Source organism: Erpetoichthys calabaricus, chromosome 2 (genome assembly GCF_900747795.2).
Source record: "Erpetoichthys calabaricus chromosome 2, fErpCal1.3, whole genome shotgun sequence".
NCBI classification, from domain to species: domain Eukaryota; kingdom Metazoa; phylum Chordata; class Cladistia; order Polypteriformes; family Polypteridae; genus Erpetoichthys; species Erpetoichthys calabaricus.
In genome coordinates this window covers 321,323,196-321,339,531 of record NC_041395.2, presented here as the reverse complement: position 1 = coordinate 321,339,531, position 16,336 = coordinate 321,323,196, and the positions used below count along the sequence as shown (strand labels likewise).

The window sequence follows — 16,336 nt, the reverse complement described above, 5'->3', positions numbered from 1 at the left end:
ACCACTAATGGGCAGCATCCACCTGAATGATGAGATGGCAGACATTTTTGTGCCATATACATTAGCATTTAGGTGGAGAGATAGCCAATTAGAGACAAGGGATGATTGGGTGGCCAGAATGACTAGGCAGTGGTGGGCAATTTAACACTGGGGTATACCCTGGTCTTAACAAAGGATGCCTTTTATGTGCACTTAGGGTCAGGAGCTCAGTTTTACATCTCATCTGAAGGACAGCACCGTTTTTACAGCACACTGTCCCTGTCACTCCACATTCAGACCACAGGGTAAGCGCCCCCTGCTGGCCCACCTACAACTCTTTCAGCAGCAGCCCACACTTTTCCCTAGAAAGAACTGGCTGGGCCCGAACCTGCTTAGCGTCAGGTGGATGACATCTTCTGAACTGCATGTGGTGTGGCTGCTGTATTTAAATAGACTTCTACTGCTTTATCCAGCACAGAATTGAATGCTCCGGCCTTGAAAATAATTCTACGGAACACATTTATTAATCAATCCATGAATCCCTTTCAGTTTGTCAGAATGCTGTTATTTTAACTCTGGTAATGCTTATTCATGTCCTGCCGTGGTTTCCTTATTATGTCATTTCTTCCATAACACAAATTCTGTAGTTTTAAAAAAAGTTTTAAATATCCTGCCTACGGATTAATAAGATTAGACAGAGAACATTATGAAAAATAAAACATAAAAAGAGTGCTTTGCGTACCTTTTATTTTTCTGTCCAGTGTTAGTCATCAGCATTTTTCTAGCTCTGTTTCTGGATGGCAGAAGACAGAAAAGAAAAAAAAAGGAAATAAGAAAAGTCAGAAGAGAACTGAAAGTGGGTCAGACCTCACTTATTATACATGGCTCTTTGAAAAGCTGCTAACTTAAGTCATAAATTATAAGCGGACTGGCAACACGGAAGTCATGGCACCCTGTATACTTGATAGCAAGTCACAGAGATGCAAGCAATCCGTTTCATGCTTTATGCCGTGCCCAGTGAGTGTGTTGTGCCTCTCGTTCTTAGGTTCCCCTTTCTCTGACATTATACTTTGTGAGAAAAAACAAATACAATGCAATTTATTTTTGTACAGCCCAAAATCACACAAGAAGTACCGCAATAGACTTTAACAGGCCTTGCCTCTTGACAGCCCCCCAGCTTTGACTCTCTAAGAAGACAAGGAAAACCCCCCCAAAAAAAACCCTGTAGGGAAAAAATGGAAGAAATCTAGGGACAGGCAGTTCAAAGAGAGACTCCTTTCCAGGTAGGTTGGGCGTGCAGTGGGTGTCAAAAAGAAGGGGGTCAATACAATACAATACAATACACAGAACAGAACAAACCCTCAATATAGTATAAAAATAAAAATTTTAGAAGTACGGAGTAGAATTTAACAGTAGATGATATCACATAATATGATTTGGATTTGTTTAGAGTCCTGGAGACCTCATCCATCAAGCTGCCTCCCCCATTTGGCCATTCCACAGCTGAAATAGCGCTAATCCGATGAAAGGACACCTTTATCCCACGATTCCTGTGATCCTCCATCAGAGATGACTTTACCTTAGGCAGGCAAAGCAACTTGGCAGGTGGGCTGTGGCACCAAATGCTACATTTGAGTACCAAGAAGAGAAACAGAATAGGTGAGGGTTAGTAACAAATTATAACTATCATACTACTTATGTTTTAATGCTAATGACTAACAACAGAGATGCAGTTTGTACAGTTAATCAGCAGCTCTAGTCAGGGTGTGCTAAACTGAAGTAGTGAGTCTTCAGCCGGGATTTAAAAGCTGAGACCGAAGGGGTATCCCTTATAGTAGCAGGCAGACCATTCCACAGTTTAGGGGCCCTGTAACTAAAAGCTCGACCTCCCACTGTTATTTTATTAATCCTTGGAATCATAAGCAGACCGGCATCTTGAGATCTTAATGTGCGCTCAGGTTTGTAAGTCATGATAAGTTCAGACAAGTAAGCCGGACCTTGGCCATTTAATGCTTTATATGTTAAAAGGAGGATTTTGAATTCAGCCCTAAACTTAACCGGGAGCCAGTGTAAGGATTTAAGAACTGGAGCTATGTGTTCATATTTTCTTGTTCTTGTAATAATTCTTACAACGGCATTTTGGATTAACTGAAGGCTGTATAAAGAACAGTTTGAACAAATGTAACATGTCGAAGAGTTGGGGTCCCTGGGAGGTCCCTATTTAATAGCAATGATGCTAGTTATAAATTCAAAAGAAAATGCAAAAGAAGTTAACGCAATCATTTACTGACTGACAGCGATCTGGGTGCGTTTGCTCCTGTGGGCTCTGACAGTCGCGGCCTATGGAATGAATGCCGACTTCCAGTCTTGTAGTTTCCATTTATAGCCGGGCGACAAGAAGGGACAGGACTTCCGGGGTGTATTGGAAGCATTATCACTAGTCTTCGGAGAGCTTCACCCCTAATCTAGGGCTGGACGAGGGAGGTTGGTTTGTCGCTGTATCTCTCTCCTATTTGTCCCCCAGTTTCCGTCATAACCTAAACCTCTAAAATGCTCCCATAGTGCGCCTGTATGACACTTTATACACTTATCTTTAGGATGTGGTAGGAAACGGTAATGTTTTCTTAGAAAATATGCATACATAAATACATAAAGACGTACAAAGTGGAGGAAACTGTAGTACCCAGAATAAACTCACACACATACAGGGAGAATGTGCAGACTCCATTTATAGAGGGTCCTTGAAGCTGTGAGGCAGCACACTTACTTTAAGCACTGCAAAACCACAATGGCACACTGAAATAAATCCATCCATCCATCCATTATCCAACCCACTATATGCTAACTACAGGGTCACAGGGAGCCAATCCCAGACAACACAGGGCACAAGGCAGGAAACAAACCCCAGGCAGGGTGCCAGCCCACCACAGGGTACGTGCACACACACATACACACCCAAGCACACACTAGGGACAATTTAGAATCGCCAGTGCACCTAACCTGCATGTCTTTGGACTGTGGGAGGAAACCGGAGTACCTGGAGGAAACCCACGCAGACACGGGGAGAACATGCAAACTCCACGCAGGGAGGACCCGGGAAGCGAACCTGGGTCTCCTTACTGCAAGGCAGCAGCGCTACCACTGCGCCACCATGCCGCCCCACTGAAATAAATGTAAAATATATTTGGTAAATGCAATGAAATGTGCAATGAAATTCAATGTATATTGTGATGGACAGCACACATGTGCGTGTGTCCCGGTTGGAATTGATTCCAATTCCTTACTCAGCCAGGAAGTTCGTAGGATGGAAGGACAGGGGGAGACAACCTGCCAAGGCTACTAGCTTCGCGGACATGATAGATGGTAGCCTCCTTGAGCGACGCTACCAGTACAGACACCTACAAGGCTCATTGGGAACTGGAGCAGCCTTGTTGTGTTCTGTGGGTGCCACCAGGGATACATGATCCCCATTCTTTAGACATTCTATTTGACCCGGAAGTGCTTCCTACACCCCCTGGCACTGGAAGTATTTTCAGGTCCAAGATAAAAGGAACCCCTCTGCCACATCCAGGCGAGTCGGTGTCGGGATGAAGAAGGACAAAGCTGACCTGGAGGTGTGGAGGAAAAGCAGAAACAGAAAATTGTGGATTTGTGTTGGTCTATAGTAGAAAAACCTTTTTGTAAGGTAATAAATCACTTATTTGAACCTAGGACTTGTTTTAATGTGGTTTGGGGTGCGGCCCTACTGGTCACAATACGTACTACTCATGTTTCTAGTTTTCCTTGTCTTTAATTGTGAGCTCTTCCTTTTTCCACAGTGTTGTTTGGCTCACACTTTTGCTACTACTTTGCTCTGATTTCATTCCTGTTTCTGATTATAAACCTGTCTGCTCCTTTTCCTCTGTTTTTGCCTAATCTGACCCTTCAGTCAGCTTTGCACATTACGTTACTGAGTGCAGTGCTCCATTTAACAATGGCAGTAGTTTCATTTCATAGTGTCAGAGCTCAGCAGCCACAGAAATAAAACATTAATCATTTCATTGAACCTTTGTTGTTTGTTGTAATGATGGGCACATGCTGTAGTCCTTAATGGTAACATTATGAGTGCTAAATGTGAGCCCGCAAGGACTTGCTTTACAGGCCAGGCCCTGCAAAACCAGAGCACTTGACCAACAACTAAAGCCAATGTCACATTATAGGGCTTTTAGTCGCAGGATATGTCAGACTCTCCAACAGCTGTTGCTGATCTTGTTGCCAGACCATGTCAATATATATGACTGGGCCTGACAAATTTAACGACATTCCAGCACAATCGTGCTCTCCCCTTTGTCTTACAGCCAATAGAATATTGCCTGGCTTACCCAGTGCTGTGCAAAGTGTTAACAGCTAAGGAGAGTTCAGCCGCAGTCTCAACCTCTTTTTCATTTTTCCATTCTTTCATGGTATGTTTAAGCCCAAAACATTATAGAGATGAACCTCCGTTCTGTTTGTGAGGTCCAAAACACCTGCATTCTTTATTCCGTGTCTCTGCATTGTATGCATTGTACTTCCAGATGTGCATCCATTGGCTGTCAGATCTCATGCACACAGGGGCCCATCCTACAACTAAAGACAAAATCAACCCTAATGGGACTAATTGGAGTGACAATGTCAGAAGTAAATAGAAACTGGAAAAAAAGGAAAATAATGCAAGAGTAGATGACAATGCAAAGAAACATAAAAAAACAGTGATAGAGAGGCTCAAAACAAGAGACTAATAATCTAGGGAAATATCTTGAGACATACAACCAATATGACATCAAGAAATAGAGAAACTGACAGTGTTAATTTTATAAGTGACTAGAAGAGAAAATGTAAACTGAAAGATTAGCAAGATTCAATACTGAGAAGCAATTCAAACTGTCGTCAAGCTGAGAAATACAATCCAAAATCAAAGCAGAAGCAGACAGCACTAAGTTCAACAACCCAGAAAATCACTTTGAACCACACACTCGACAAACTTTCGTTGTTTTATCAACCCTGGATGACTGGAAATGTGAAAATTTATACAGTCGCGTCAGCAGTGAAAATTTATACAGTCGCGTCAGCAGTGTCACTCACCACACACCTCTGGGCTTCTCCATAGCAACATACGGGCAACCAAAATAGCAGCATCCACAGAAATCAAAATGGAATCTTCATATAAATACCATGAAGAAATCTAACATCTCCATACTCAAAACCTAGGTAGATTACAAAAAGGGACAAATATTACAAGAAAGGACAGAAAATTTTTAAAACATAAACATATCACAACAACAACAAACGTCAGTTAAAATCACTTTACCTCCGTCATCTCCATCCTTTTGACCAGTTACTGTAGCGGGGTGAATGAAGAAGCGGAGCAAAAGCTAAATGTGTGGGGAGCCAACCGGGCAAAACTCCATTTAATTCAGAAGAAAAATAATGAAAAGGATGCAATTTAGAGTGCTGTTTGTGAGGTACAATTTCCCCCAGAGAATCACTTGGCAGCAAGCTCTGGTCTTGACCTGTACATTAGCCAGACCAGCACTGAAATGAGATGCTGTCTTCCAGGTGCGTTTTGCTTTTATAATGGTTGGACCTGAAGAGGCAGGGTGTCGGTGCCATTACCCTCTTGAGGCTGTGAGGGAAAAAGGAGAGACGGCCATTAACTACAGCGCCACCTCTCATCTAGCATGCATGACAAACATCATCTTGATGTACCACAGTTCTCAAGGTCATTGAACAAGGTAGAAGCAACCAAGTGGGTCGGGGGGGGGGGGGGGGGGGGTCCTTTAACACTAGAATTACCAGAGCCTACGAAAAAACTCGTAAATCCGTCCCACCTTAAATCGCGTCTTAAATCCGTTTGCACCTCTCCGCCAGAGTCCTTTGTCATCTAAATGTGCTGATAAACAAAAGCTACTAGCAGCCAGCTATTCCATCCCCCCACCGACTTAGAACGAACTTCGCCTTCACGTTCGCCTCATCTCACTCCGTGCGATTTCTTCTCTGGTCGAAGGTATGTACACACTGACCTCTGTCGTGGCTTTTTACCTGAAATGAAGGCTATTAGGAGTGTCGGGATAGGCAAACAGAGTATAGTTTTATTGCACGGACTCAACCCAATACGGCCAAATTGAGCTGAGCCCTGCACAGCTCCGGACTCAAAACTTTTATAGTAATTTCTTATCATTCCGACCTCGGTCAAGATAGATAGATAGATAGATATATTTATTATATTATATAGATATATATTTATTTATGCTAATACATGAATACACTAATTTACTTTCCATACATTACATCATCTTCCTTTTGCTATTTCTGCTGACTCACTGTTCCAGCTGGCTTCTTACGTGCCTACCAGAACCATTTTTTCTATATTAAGTCAGTGGTATCGTTCCTCAGCTTCCTAACCTTCGAACACAGGTGTCCTGGTCCTCCCTTCTTCTGTCCTCGGGTAGTTTCTGTGCGTCATTCTCTTTCTATTCTGTCCTTCCCTTCTTAATACTGGTAATTTTCCTTTTTTACTAGAAAATGCAATATGACTAATTTGTAGTTAACCATTTGCTTCATATTATTTGCTTAATATTCTAATTTATGTTAAATCTAATGCTTCAGAAGCTGTTAATTACTTTTATGGCTATTTATACTAATGTATACATTTTTATCTTCCATACCTCCAAACCTTGAAGCCCTCAAGGATGCTATTCGCCATGAAATCGCCACTCTTCCCTTTGAAATGGCCGAACGAGTCGTGCAAACGTTCAGAACTCCTCTCAAAGAGTGCATCACTAATGATGGCCACCACCTTGAAGACATCATTTTTAAAACACAGTGAAAAAAATCTATTTTGTATACCCATTTTTGTGTCGTAATGAAATTAATTTTATCCTGTAGCGTTTTTGTAACATAAACGTTTGAAATGTGATACTTCTTTATGGCTCACCATATTCAAAGAGAAAGCAACCAGTCATGTGTGTGCTAATGTCACATAGTACATGCAAGCTGAGGTTAAATAGTTAAGGTTACCGTAGAGCGTCATGGTCACCTTCTCAACAAGGACGTGCAGCTGAAAATGCTAAACAGTGAGTATAAAATGCAAAATAAAATAAACCCCACTCTCAACACGCAATTGAATGTGAAATAATCCGTCATAGAGGTCTGAACTCGAGGGATGGCTGATGTCATATCCTATAGCTTTCCACGTCTTTTGACTCACCCCAATTAGTCCATGTCCATTTTAGCTTTTAAGATTTTTATACCTTAAACATTTGTACTGGTTATCCTTACATAAATAAGAACGATTTTGTTATTCCTCACTCATTGTTGTTATTATTTGTTTCTTGTGTTGTAATGCTTTGCATACTTTTTCCAACCATAATTTCCTTTAATATATACCTATAACTTTGAGGGACCTGTTTTGGAAAAATTTACATCATTTAAACAATCACTTACCTGTCACATGTCTGCCTCTCCTCAGGAGCAAAGAGGGTCTCAACAAAGCAAAGGAAATCCTTACCCGCCTGGGCGTGGAGCCATCTCATGAAGACTGCATTGCTGTGCAGCATGTGTGCACAATCGTCTCCTTCCGCTCTGCCAACTTGATTGCCGCCACCCTCTGTGGTATTCTTAGCCGACTGAAGGACAACAAGGGAGTACCCAGGCTGCGCACCACCGTGGGACTCGATGGCTCCCTCTACAAGATGCACCCTCAGTAAGAAATTTAAATATGCAGTACCGGGGTTCAACTGGATTGTCTCTGATGTAAAACTGACCAGAAAGTCTTATTACTGATGCAGAATGATGTGAAATATTATTTAGGGTGTCACTTTTATACTGAAACTAATGGATTAACATGAGGATAGATAGATAGATAGATAGATAGATAGATAGACAGACAGACAGACAGACAGACAGACAGACAGACAGACAGACAGACAGACAGACAGACAGACAGACAGACACTTTATTAATCACAAGGGGAAATTCACATACTCCAGCAGCAGCATACTGATAAAGAACAATATTAAATTAAAGATTGATAATAATGCAGGTATACAGACAGACAATAACTTTGTATAAGTTTAACGTTTACTCCCCCGGGTGGAATTGAAGAGTCGCATAGTTTGGGGGAGGAACGATCTCCTCAGTCTGTCAGTGGAGCAGGACGATGACAGCAGTCTGTAGCTGAAGCTGCTCCTCTGTCTGGAGATGATCCTGTTCAGTGGATTCAGTGGATTCTCCATGATTGACAGGAGTCTGCTCAGCTCCCGTCGCTCTGCCACAGATGTCAAACTGTCCAGCTCCGTGCCTACAATAGAGCCTGCCTTCCTCACCAGTTTGTCCAGACATGAGGCGTCCTTCTTCTTAATGCTGCCTCCCCAGCACACCACCTCGTAGAAGAGGGCGCGCACCACAACCGTCTGATAGAACATCTGCAGCATCTTATTGCAGATGTTGAAGGACGCCAGCCTTCTAAGGAAGTATAACCGGCTCTGTCCTTTCTTACACAGAGCATCAGTATTGGCAGTCCAGTCCAATTTATCATCAAACTGCACTCCCAGGTATTTATAGGTTTGCACCCACTGCACACAGTCACCTCTGATGATCACGGGGTCCATGAGGGGCCTGGGCCTCCTAAAATCCTCCACCAGCTCCTTGGTTTTGCTGGTGTTCAGTTGTATTTGGTTTAAGTCGCACCATTTAACAAAGTCCTTGATTAGGTTCCTATACTCCTCCTCCTGCCCACTCCTGATGCAGCCCACGATAGCAGTGTCGTCAGCAAACTTTTGCACGTGGCAGGACTCCGAGTTGTATTGGAAGTCTGATGTATATAGGCTGAACAGGACCGGAGAAAGTACAGTGCCCTGCGGCGCTCCTGTGTTGTTGACCACAATGTCAGACCTGCAGTTCACGAGACGCACATACTGAGGTCTGTCTTTAAGATAGTCCACGATCCATGCCACCAGGTATGAATCTACTCCCATCTCTGTCAGTTTGTCCCTAAGGAGCAGAGGTTGGATTGTGTTGAAGGCGCTAGAGAAGTCTAGAAACATAATTCTTACAGCACCACTGCCTCTGTCCAAGTGGGAGAGGGATCGGTGTAGCATGTGGATGATGGCATCCTCCGCTCCCACCTTCTCCTGGTATGCGAACTGCAGAGGGTCAAGGGCGTGGCAGACCTGTGGCCTTAGGTGGTGAAGCAGCAGCCCACATGTGACGTCAGAGTGACAGGTCAGAAGTCGTTTCAGCTCACTAGGACGTGATACCTTTGGGACGGGGGTGATGCAAGATGTTTTCCAAAGCCTCAGGACTCTCCCCTGTTCAAGGCTCAGGTTGAAGATGCACTGTAGAGGACTCCCCAGCTCCAATGCACAGGCCTTCAGCAGTCGTGGCGATACTCCATCTGGACCCACTGCTTTGCTGGCACGAAGTCTCCTCAGCTCTCTGCTCACCTGCGCTGTTGTAATTGTGGGTTGGGGGAAACTCTCTCCTATGCTGGTATCAGCAGTAGATCATTACTTATGCACTACTAAACTCTGGCAAGTCTCAGTGTGTAAGTGGAGCCACTCTGAGGCGTCATAGACGGCCAAGATATTCTGATGGGAGGTCAATGAAGACTCAGGAATGCCATCATCTCTTCCAGTACGCGTCTGTAAATTAAATGCTGGCTGGCACAGACGAGCTTAGTCCAAGAACTCTGCAGTAATGGCAGGTGTTTGTTGCTACCTAACTCTTCATTAGTGGCCAATCCTTGTCTTAAATGAGCTCTTGTTTCTTGTTTTCGATTTACAGTATTAACACAGATACAGTTTGCTAAATTAGAGTTGCATTTACTATTCCATGTTTAAGTCTGGCCATTTTTTTCTGCATAAATGTCAATTATGAGTGTGAAAGGACACATTGGCACAGTTTATAATGTAGCTGTATCGTAACCCCTACTAGCTCTGCAACTTCTCCCATCTGAACTCAATTCTTTTCTGCTACAGGTATGCCAGACGCTTGCACAAGACAGTGCGGCGACTTGTCCCAGACTCGGACGTCCGATTCCTGCTGTCAGAAAGTGGCAGCGGTAAAGGAGCTGCCATGGTGACTGCAGTAGCCTATCGACTTTTAGAACAGCACCGGCAGATTGAGGAGACACTGGACGAGTTCAAGCTGAGCCATGTCCAGCTACTGGAGGTCAAAAAGATAATGAGGACAGAGATGGAGAATGGGCTGAGGAAAAAGACCCATGAGAGCGCCACTGTGAAGATGCTTCCCACTTTTGTGCGCAGCACCCCAGATGGAACAGGTATGACACAAAACCCTGACATCCCCACCTCATTCGTTGGGTATTCCCGCACACTCACTTTTCCCATCGGATGAGGACATGGCATTGTATGTCTCATCAGGTAACGAGAGAGCAAGAGCCACAGACTTGATTAACCATTTGTCAAAAAATCCACAGTCATCCTTTGGGATAAGACCAGCAAAAGATGATGACAACTCTCTTAACAATCAATTAATCCAGGGGTCTCAAACTCTGGCTCTGGAGGGCCGCATTGGCTGTAGGTTTTCATTCTAGCCCTTTTCTTAATTAGTGCACACCTTTTCCTCCTCTGAGGTGAATTTGTAACTTCTTCTGTAGTGCTGGGGTGTAAGATGGGCTTAGCCTCTTGTACTGTGTGTTTTTTTTCTTTTGTATTTTATTTTCTGAAGTCGAGGTGGACTCTCACCACAGTGGCCACAAGTAAGCAGAGACAGAAGAGCGCAAGTTGCTTTTTTACAAGACAGCCACCTCCAGCCTCAAACTGCTTGTGCGCCAACCCAGGGTACGATTTAAGATAACATCCCAGTGGCAGCTGGGAAAGCTCAGCCAGTGTGAGCCCCACACTCACATTTAGGTCTCCCCCACTTCTAGCTAGGGGGGGCAAGGGGGGACATCTGTCCCCAGCGCAGCATCCAGGGGGCACCAAATTGATGTTCCCCATTGCATTTTGGCAAACAGAAGGGGGCGCGAAATCTTCAGTTGTCCCCGGGTGCTGAAAACCCTAGCTATGCCTCTGCTTCCACCCCCCCATGTCTTAGCATCAGGCTGCATTCTTTACACAAGAGCCAGGGACCCCCAGAAAATCCCCAACCAAACAGGGTGGCCACACCCCCTCAAGCATATTCATCATAATGGCATTGCTGGCCCCCCCACAGATACAAGCTGCGCATCATCAATATGACCCTAACTCCACAGTTACCCTTAAGACGGGTAGGCCAGCCATTTTGAACGATTGAGATTACTTGTATGATAGATAGACAGACAGACACATAACACTTCGCCCTTCCCAGACGATTTCGCTTAACGTCACCACTTTTGGTGGTGTATGTGAAACGGATAGTAGGTCAACCCCAAATTGCCCACAGACCCCTTTGTGCGATACTGATAGATTAAATAATAAAGTTTACGCCGCTGGTCTCAAACTCCGGTCCTGGAGGGCCACAGTGGCTGCAGGTTTTCATTCGAACCCTTTTCTTAATTAGTGACCTGTTTTTGCTGCTAATTAGCTCCTTTTTCTTTCATTTTAATTGATTTGCTTTTTAGGATTTGTTGCTGTGAATTGCTTCATTTCTTTATTTAAATAAGAATGAAATGTGAAGTGAGTGAGCCAATAGAAGACCAACTGAGTTAGGTCCTCAAACTCAACCCATTTCACTCCAATCAGTTGCTTAATTAGGGACTGAGTCTTGTCGTTCATTAAACCCGTTCTTTACTTCCATGGCTTGTTGCTGCTGTCATTGCTCAACAGCAGACATTTCAAAATTGTTGATTTTCTCTTTTCTAAGAGCTCTGTTAAAATGTTTTGGGGACCTGAGCAGATCAGAATTCCTGAAATATCTCCGTCTTTCTTTATTTTGAGATATTGAGCTCCTCCTGAGTGTTGTGCAGACTGATCCATAGCTACTGAAAGTACTTGTTAAATGTGACTGCTAAAGCAGCGATTCAATCCATGGGTTCACTTAATCTTTTCCCAGCCCTGTTTGGATGTTGATTGGCGAGCTCTGAACCATTCTCCATTATAGAACTGCTTCAGCTTGGCCATGTTCTTAGGACGTGTGGTGTCAATGGAGGTCCTCCCACAGCATCTCCATTAAGTTAAGCTCTGGGCTCTGACTGGGATGCTCCCAAAGGTGGATTTCTTATTTTGAAGCCATTTTGTAGAAGATTTACTTTGGTGTTCAGGTTATTGTTCTGGTACATCATCTAAACCATTGGTCTCAAATTCCAGTCCTGGAGGGCCGCGGTGGCTGCAGGTTTTCATTCTAACACTTTTCTTAATTAGTGACCTGTATTTGCAGCAAATTAACTTCTTTTGAATTAATTTGAATTGACTTGCTCTTGAAGACTCAGACCTTCAATTGTTACTTTTTCCTGAATTAGCAGCCAAACAATAATGAGATACAAAATGAACCAAAACAACTGGTGTCCATCATACAATATCTGAAAATAAAGAAAGATGAATGTCTCAGGAATGTTGATCTGCTCAGATCCCCAGAATATTTGAACAGAGCTCTTAGAAAAGAGAAAATCCACAATTTCAGAAATGTCTGCTGTTGAACAATGAGAGCAGCAACAAGCCATGGAATTAAAGAACGGGTTTCATTAACAACAAGAGTCAGCACCTAATTAAACAACTGGTTGAAGTTTGAGGCCCTGACTTGGTTGGTCTTCTGTCGGCTCACTCACTTCACGTTTCATTTCTGTTTGGGTGCCATTTAAGGAAAGAAATGAAGCAATTCAGAGGAACGATGAGGAAATTCAGGGGAACAACTTTTAAAAAACAAGTCCATTAAAATGAAAAGAAAAGGAGTTAATTAGCAGCAAAAATTGGTCACCAATTAAGAAAAGGGTTAGAATGAAATCCTGCAGCCTTCTGCGGCCCTCCAAGACCGGACTTTTGAGTCCACTGAATTAATCAATGCTTATTTCATGTAATGGCTGTAACAGAGAGTTTAATTAAGAGGTGAATTACATTAATCAAGAACTGAATGCCTGTTCTCTGTAGTGCCCTGGGCCCTTATTTATGGAACCACCATAAGTGTCCACTTGATGTTTAGAGTCAGCTGACTGGCACCTCACTCTTACTAGGCGGTCACCACTTCAGCTCAGCCCGATCTCTGCCCAACATCCACTGCTCTTGCTCCTTATGTTACTCTATGGCATGCCTGCAGAGGCCATTGTGACCTTAACTCTTTGAGGGCTGAATATTTTTTCCAAAAAACTCAGTTTTCTGAAAAGCACACAAAGCAATGGATTTCACGCATAAATCAACCTAAAACGTCTGTTGCTACGTCCCGCGGCTGCTGTTGGCTCATATTCGGCATCTCTGGCGGCAGTGGCTGAGTGGGGGCACCTCGATGGACAGCAGGAATGCACAGTGGGCCTGCTGCATGGCAGCAGGTGGGTTGTGGTGGTGGTTGCACTGTAACGCAATATGTGGTGGCCCTCCCAGACGAACACTGCTATAGGCGCATCACCTATATGAAAGTGTTCAGCCCCACGATCAGCTGGGGACCAATCAGATGATGCTGTTTTCCTCACTTTTGTTTTCGATATCCATCTCCAGATCACTTGCATCAAACTCTGAGTCTGACAAGTCAGAGTTCTATTCAACGAAATTACGTAAAACGTCCATGGAGTATTTTGCTTTGCACATTCGCTTTGGTCTCTCGCCAGATGTCGGTGTCATTTTAGAGGTAGTTTGCTCTTCGCTACTCATGCACGCGTAGGGAATCGAGGTTAAATTAACAAAGCTATGTAACTCTCCTTCTAGCAAAGAGAGTCGAACTAAAACATAAGGGTGAGTTTTTTTGCAGTTTACCAGTGATCACCGTCCTCTACCCCTGAATTTTGACAAAAGTCGACATCAGCCCTGAAAGAGTTAAGTACTCTGCACTTAGCACCACTGAATAGTAACAAACTAGAAATACTTTATTTTTTTACTGTATTTAAGTATGTTTTAAGAATATTTCTACTTTACTTGAGTATAAAAGTGTCTTTACTTTCACTTTTACAACGTGCATCACTACATTCACTACACTTAAACAGTAATGGCTACTTTTATACCAATATATTTTTCTAGGCTTAACCTGCTATTGCTTCATCCTGGGTGTAATATTAATCTTTTTTATTTGATTTTATTGATTTTATTGTCTTCATTCCATACAAATAGATCAATTTTTACAAAAAAATAGGATTGAAAGCAAATCAACCCCCACCCATGAGAAAGAGAGCATGGCCAACAGAGTAAAACTTAAAGCTAGTAAAAATAAATAAATTGATGAGTTTAATAGGCGGATACAGATAAATGGAGAAGAAAAAGAAATGAGGAGAGAATCTGCTTCCTCCGTGCTTTAAGAGCTTATCCTAAAATGTTATTGATTAGATCCTGCCAGGTTTTAAAAAAGTTCTGTGCAGATCCTCTAAGTGAGAATTTGATTTTTTCCAGTTTCAAACAGTATATAACATCAGTTACCCGCTGACTTAAAAGAGGAGAGTTAGGATTCTTCCAGTTTAGCAAAATAAGTCTGCGTGCCAATAGTGTAGTGAAGGCGATCACAGTTTGTTTGTCCTTCTCCACTTTAAGCCCACCTGTGTGCCCACCAAACACAGCTGTTAGTGGATTAGGAGGGATTGGGACACCAAGGCTGCCTGAAAGGCATTTAAAGATTTTGGTCCAGAATGATGTTAACTTGGTGTCAGGCCCATAACATGTGATCCAGTGAGGCTGGAGCTCGATTGCAGTGTTCACAGGTTGGTGTGACGTTAATCTGCATCCACCCCCGCAAGCAGGTCCTCCAACTTACGGGGAAAACTTTGGGGTTGGTGACACAATTGGCACTCCAGCCATTGAAAAAAAAAAAAACCAGTGTGGTGCTGAGGTGTCACCCGCTACACAGCTGCACTTGGGTCCCAATCCAGGTGGTTCGTCATGTGGTGAGCACGGCAATGCACTGTAATCGCCACATGCTGCCATCCTCAAGCTGAACCTCAACATCCGTCACTGCGATATTAAACCAGAAGACAAATGGGGTTCTCAAATACGCAGAGTGTTTTACTCAGTTATCTAATATACAGGCTTCCCCCTGCTTTAGGAAAATTTGTGCACAGGGAGAATCTGGGACAATTTTCAAATGCACGTCACAAGCGCTAACACCTGATTGTTAGACTGAACACCTTGTTTGTATTTTTTAATTCATTCTGTCATTCTTTTGGTGTAATTTTACATTCTAATTGAGGGTTCTCAGTAATTTATGTCACAAATCTGGTGTTAGTTGTTGCAATTGTAACTGACTTTTGCTGCCATCTTGGATGGGTGTAGTCCAGGGGAAGGCAAAGTCAGTCCTGGAGGGCCTCAGTGGCTGCAGGTTTTTGTTCTAATTAGAAAACGATCCTTGCCGATAATTTAATTTCATGGCTTGTTGGTGCTTTAACGCTGCCATGTCAGGTCATTCTCATAGCTTAGACTTTTTTTTTCCTTTCTAAGGATATCATCCAAATGATTTGAAGTCTAAAATGGAGGAGTAATTCTCAGTCCTTCACTTTTTTCTGTTCACTTTCCTTCCAAGTATTTAATTAAACCCAATAGTGCATAACAAATACACACGGGTGTAAATGGAAACAAGCTAAATGGGGAAATGCTGGCCTCTTTTGTTATTTGCATTTTATTGCTAATTAGGAGCAAATACAAACCAAGACTACATCTGTTTAAGATTAAAATAAGCAATGAGGGTTCAAAATCTTAACGAGTGAGATAACTAAAGTGAAGCAGAAGTGTCACCTGAGTAGTGAGGGCTTCTTATTAAGCAAATGGGTTGGAACAAAAACCTGCAGCCACTTTGCCCAACCCTGGTGTAATCAGGGTCATTATTGTGTCAAAGTTCTAGGACCGCTCTGGTGTTCCTAATGGCAGGAGTTCTGAGGTTGTGACCTGTAGCCAATTAGCCATTCGAGTTAAAAGTCACTCAAAAAGGCCACTTCTCTATCCAAACTGACAGATTCCACAACAAGCCCTTTTGCTAGCAGCTTTGAATTCCTTCTATTGATTCTCCTATTTTGTAATTTTTGCTTGCATTTTTCGACCTGTTATTTTGTCTCTCATCATGGCTTTGCTGGTGTTTGATTTTATTTTTTCTTATTTGTGTCTTTGTCTCTTCTCCTAGTTGCACTAAAAATCTTTAGCATAACACTGATCTAATATGCAGTCATTCAAAGTGTTGCCCAACATACACCTCACTGTAACAGGCAGAATGGGGCAGGGCTGGATGTTTGGGGCAGGGCTGGACATTAATGACGCCCAATCCTGGCCTCACTTATTTC

At 43.1% G+C, this 16,336-nt stretch overlaps 1 protein-coding gene across 1 annotated transcript in view; it reads left to right on the top strand.

Moving 5' to 3' along the window:
- Nucleotides 1–16,336, top strand: part of hk1 (hexokinase 1) — a 122,130-nt gene that overhangs the window by 74,712 nt on the left and 31,082 nt on the right. The window contains exons 9-10 of the mRNA XM_028795965.2: nucleotides 7,466–7,699; nucleotides 9,975–10,279. Coding sequence (XP_028651798.1) covers nucleotides 7,466–7,699; nucleotides 9,975–10,279 — 539 coding nt within the window. The remainder of the gene's footprint in view (nucleotides 1–7,465; nucleotides 7,700–9,974; nucleotides 10,280–16,336) is intronic.